Source organism: Carlito syrichta, unplaced genomic scaffold (genome assembly GCF_000164805.1).
Source record: "Carlito syrichta isolate Samal-C Ts95f unplaced genomic scaffold, Tarsius_syrichta-2.0.1 Scaffold86295, whole genome shotgun sequence".
NCBI lineage: Eukaryota > Metazoa > Chordata > Mammalia > Primates > Tarsiidae > Carlito > Carlito syrichta.
In genome coordinates, this window is record NW_007030391.1 from 241053 (window position 1) to 246026 (window position 4974).

At 60.3% G+C, this 4974-nt stretch overlaps 1 protein-coding gene across 1 annotated transcript in view; it reads right to left on the minus strand.

Annotated features, from left to right (window-relative positions):
• The window catches only part of LTBP4 (latent transforming growth factor beta binding protein 4), a 30740-nt gene that overhangs the window by 11013 nt on the left and 14753 nt on the right, over positions 1-4974 (minus strand). Inside the window, exons 14-21 of the mRNA XM_021711894.1 lie at positions 4880-4974; positions 4088-4330; positions 3257-3382; positions 3049-3168; positions 2086-2214; positions 1761-1886; positions 1288-1410; positions 910-1041 (exon numbers count right to left, since the gene is read on the minus strand). The exon at positions 4880-4974 is cut by the window's right edge and continues 17 nt beyond it. Coding sequence (XP_021567569.1) covers positions 910-1041; positions 1288-1410; positions 1761-1886; positions 2086-2214; positions 3049-3168; positions 3257-3382; positions 4088-4330; positions 4880-4974 — 1094 coding nt within the window. The remainder of the gene's footprint in view (positions 1-909; positions 1042-1287; positions 1411-1760; positions 1887-2085; positions 2215-3048; positions 3169-3256; positions 3383-4087; positions 4331-4879) is intronic.

Genomic DNA, 4974 nt, shown 5'->3' on the forward strand with positions numbered 1-4974 from the left:
CCCCCCCCCCCCCCCCCCGCCACTGGATTCTGGTAGGGGAGAGGGTTATGGGGCGGAGTGAGGCCTGGAAAATGAAAATAGGCAAGGGATGGGTCTGTAGGCGGAGACAGGAAGGGGTGGGCCCATATGCTCTGCAGGGCAGGAGAGGTCTGAGCAATGGGAAAGGCCAGTCTGGAAAGATCATGGCAGGGCTGAGCTTAAACAGGCAGCAGCCAACCTTGAAGAATTTCGTACTGGGAAGGATTGGGCCTCTTAGGAGGGGACAGCTGGAGAGGGGAGGAAGGGCACATGCAAAGTGCTATTAGGAAGAGAAGCGAGGGCAACCCCTTCAAGTACCCTCCCACTGTAGGAGGAGAAGGGACTGAGGTGAGAGAATTGCCTGAGTCCACAGGCTCAAGACCAGCCTGGGCAACTTGGCAAGACCTCATCTCTACAATAAATCAAAAAATTAGTCGGGTGTGGTGGTGCATGCCTGTAGTTCCAGCTACCTGGAAGGCTGAGGTGGAAGGATCGCCTGAGCCCAGCAGGTCAAGGCTGCAGTGGCTGTGAGTTTGCCACTGCACTCCAGTCTGGGCAACGGAGTGAGACTCCCACTCAAAAAAAAAAAGGCCCAGTGGAGGGAGCGGGGCCTGAACAGTTTTCACTATTCGAAATTATCTTTCTGGAGGTAGAGCCTAAAATGTGGACCGGGCCCAAGCAGCTGGCGGGTTTGTGATAGGAGTGTCTCATCCTCCAGCACACAGTCAGTGGTGACTTATTTCTACAGAGAGAGGGAGAAAGGGCGCGCTGAGTGGGAGCTCTCTCTCTTCCCCCAGGTCTGTGAGGCGGGCGTCCCTTTTGGTCCCCAAGGGGGCAGACTCCAGCCACCTTTGTAGGAGCCGGCAGTGGGGACGCAGGAATTAGCCTCACCATCACAGGTGCCCTCGGGGCCCGCGTGGTATCCAGGATCGCAGTCCCGGACGCAGCGGTAGGAGCCAGGGGAGTTCTCACAGCGCTGGGACCCGCAGAGGGCCGGGCCACGCTCGCGACATTCGTCCACGTCTGAAGAGGGAGGCATGGCGGTCAGATGCGGCGAACAGGGGCGGGCAGGGAGGCAAGGTGGAGTCCAAGAGGGAAGACGAGTCGGAGGAAGCAGAGGGGAGGGCAGGGGAGGAAGAGACCAGGGAAGTAAAGAGAGGAGCCGGAGGACGTAGGTTAGGGGAGAGGAGAGCGCAGGTGGAGGTGGGGGGCAAACGGGGCAGAGGGGGAAGTCAGAGGGAGGATCAGGCCAGGGGCGCGGCCTCTCACCCAGGCAGGAGGCGAGGTCTGGGCCGGCGCGGTGTCCCGGGGGACAGATGCACTCGAAGGAGCCGTCGGTGTTGGTACAGATGCCGCTCTGGCAGAGGTCCTCTTCGCTGCACTCGTCCACGTCTGCGGGACAGGGCGTTCGAAAGCCGGGACCGCCTCCTGCCCTGCTTAACACTCCAGGCCACACCCCTCCACCGCCCTTTCCCCGCCCTCCTGCAGCCGCCCTGCCTTAGGCTCCTCCCTTCCCTACAAGCCCCGCCCCCGCGGGTTCAGGACAACCTTCCAGTCCCTGCCCAGCTACCCAAACCCGCCCTCTCCTCTGCATGCTCCGCCCCTCCCAGGTCCCCACCTAGCGACTCTCACAAGCTCCACCCCAAACGCCTGAAGACCCCAGCCGAAAACTCGTTTTCCCCCTTCCGTCCTCTTCCCCTCGTCCCACCCTTTCTGGGTCTGGGCCTAGCCCGGGTACGAACCCAGGCAAGAGGCTCCACGGGGTCCGGGCCGGTAGCCGGGGGCACAAGTGCAGGCAAAGGAGCCGTCGGTGTTGAGGCACTCGCCGTGGGGGAAGCAAAAGTCGCCCTCCAGGCACTCGTTCACGTCTAAGGTGTGCGGGAGTGAGCAGGGTCACCGGACCCACCCTCCAAGTCCTAAGCCTCGCCCACAAGGTAGGCACAACGCCCCAAGCCCCCCACCCCGAGGGCAGCCTCTAAGCTCCGCCCGCCGCCCCTTAGTCCAGCTTTTGCCTCTCCAGCAGGAACCCAAGCCCTCTCCAGACTGGCTGGTACCCGCGCTGCCCACCTGCGCAGGGTGCGGGCCTGCCAGGTGGCGCCCGGTAGCCTGGCGCGCAGCTGCAACGGAAGGAGCCTTCGGTGTTCGTGCAGTGACCGTGGGGACCGCAGGGGGCGCTCGAACTGCACTCGTCCACATCTATGGGAGCGGGAGGACTATCAGAAGGGGTCCAGTCAGGGACACACTGGACGAATTCCCTCGGAATAGGGGGTCTCTGGGAGGTGGTGGGAAGTATCATGAGTTGGAGACAGGGTGAGGGATCTCTGGCAGAGAGGGGTAGGGCAGACCAAGGCTCCCTGATTCTGGAGACCACTGATTTGGAGTCCTGTGGGTCTGGGTTTCTAGGAACTCCCTGTGCCAGGATCCTAGGTTCAGGGGCAGGGCCTCTGGATTGAAACAGGGGTCAGAAATTGACTAGGGAAGCGATCAGTCAGGTATTATAAACCAGGATCATTGGATGGGATTTGGCTGAGTCACGGGTTGGTCAAAGGTTACAGCCAGGGTCAGTGATCATGTATCCAATTAGGTTCCAAGGAAGTTCAGAGAAGGAGCAGTGAAAGAGACAGGATCAAGAGTTATACAGAGTGAGAGTCATGGCCAAGGTTATGTATGGGCAAGGGTTATGACTAGAATCAAATGCCATAGTCAAATTCAGGGTCAGGAGGGTCACAACTGCTGTCAGGGGAAATGGGCAGGGATAATCAGCAAGGGTCATGGTTAGGGTTAAATGTCAGTAGAGTGTTCATGGGTCACAGAGTCAGGAGTCACATTCAGGGTCAAGAGCTGTGATCTAGATCAGGAATGGCAGTTGAGGTCAGGAGTCACAGTGAGGTTCTGAAAGTTACGGTCCAGGTAAGGGAACTGAAGTTCAGATCAGGAGGCTGTGGGCTGAGCCACAGTTATGGTCCAGGTCAAGGGTCAGGGGTTATGGTGCAGTACAGATCCAAGGTCACAGCCAGGGCCTTGTCTCACCAGTGCATCTGCCATGGTGCAGGTGGTGGCCAGCAGAACAGGCCCTGCACTGGAAGGAGCCCGGTGAGTTCACACACTCCTGCCCAGGACATGCCAGGTGGTTCTCACACTCATCCACGTCTGAGGGGCAGGGAAGAGGGTGGTCTTGAAGGAGCGGCCCAATGCCCCCCTCACCCATCCACACTCCTCCCTCCATCCCCGGCCTCACCCTCGCACTCGGAGCCAACAGCGTTGGGTTGGAAGCCTGTGGGGCAGACACACCGGAAGCTGCCTTCTGTGTTCTCACACCGGCCATAGGCGCAGGGCGGGGGGCTACGGGCACATTCATCCACATCTGGGACAGAGAAGACCAGGCAGGCTGAGGAAGGGGCCTGGACTCATCGCCACTGACATTACCACCCACCCTAACATTCCAGTCTTGAGCCAGCCTCCTGATGTTCCCTCTCCCTTCTGTCCCCATTCAATGGTCTCTCCAGCTACTGGAGTGAGGCACCACCTTCTCCATGCTGCCTTCCCTGCCTCAGCTGACCCCTCCTCTGGTTTCCATAAGGACAGCAGTATTGTTTAAAAAGGGAGGAGGAGCTGGGCTTGGTGGCTCAGCCTGTAATCTCGCACCTTGGGAGGCGGAGGTGAGTGGATTGCCCGAGCCCACAGGTTCTAGACCCGCCTGGGCAACTTGGCGAGACCTCATCTCTACAATAAATCAAAAGATTAGCCGGGCGTGGTAGCGTGGGCCTGTAGTTCCAGGTGCCTGGAAGGCTGAGGTGGAAGGATTGCTGGAGCCCAGCAGGTCGAGGTTGTGGTGGCCAAGAGCGGCCACTGCACTCCAGTCTGGGCGACAGAGTGGGACTCCAACTCAAAAATAAATAAATAAAATAAAATGGGAAGAGGAATGAGGGGCACTGTCTCATTTTGAAGAAAGAGAAGACTTTGGAGTGACAAGCTCGCCATCCTCTTAGGACTCCCAGCCCTCTGCCCCCCAGTAATGCCTCAGTCCTCCTAGCAATGGTGCTGGAGTGGCTGGGCTCAGCACCCTCACCTTGGCAGGGGGCCCCCGGCCCTCGGGAGCGGAAGCCAGCAGGGCAGGCACAGTGAAAGGAGCCAGCCGTGTTGTCACAGCGGCCTGGCCCGCAGGGCGGTGGCTCCTGGGCACACTCATCCACATCCTCTTCACATGCCGAGCCCCGGAAGCCAGCCGGGCAAACACAGCGGAAAGAGCCGGGCAGGTTCTCGCAGACCCCTCGGCCGCATAGGCCGGGGTTCTGGGTGCACTCGTCCACATCTGCTTGGGGCAAGGGGCCCGGGGTCATTCCTTTCTCAGGCCCTTATGCTGCCCCCCATGCCGAACTCTTCCTCCCTGACTTCCATCACTTTAACTTTCCACCGTTCACCACTCTGCCACCCTGTCCTCATCACTGCCACTTCCATCAATCCCTATCAGGCCGGGTGGGCAGGAGAGTGGGTGGCCTGGCGCAACGCCCCTTTCACCCCCCCACCCACGGTATGGCTGTCCCCTAGAACTCTGCCTGTCTAGTCCCCATGAGGTGGCCTCCTTCTCCCCTGTCCTCCCTAACTCTGCCCCACTTCCCCGACTACTGACATTGCCGTGCCGCCCCTCTCTGCTTCCCCATCCTCCATGACTCAGCCTATTTCCCATTCCTGGGCTTCTCCGTCCCAGGTGTTTTCTCTACAGCAGTCAGGCTGCACGTCTGGGTCTCAAACTTGGCCTCTGTCTCCCATCAGTCAGCCTCCCTCTGTCCCACTGTTCGGGTTCCCCGTCCCTCATGGCTGCTGCTCACTCCCCTCCCCGCTGGCCCGCCCAGTCCTTCACCCTGGCAGCCGGCTCCGTGCGGCGCAGCCTGGTACCCGGCGGGGCACACGCACAGGAAGCTGCCTGGCGGGGTTTCGCAGCGCCCGCGGGCACAC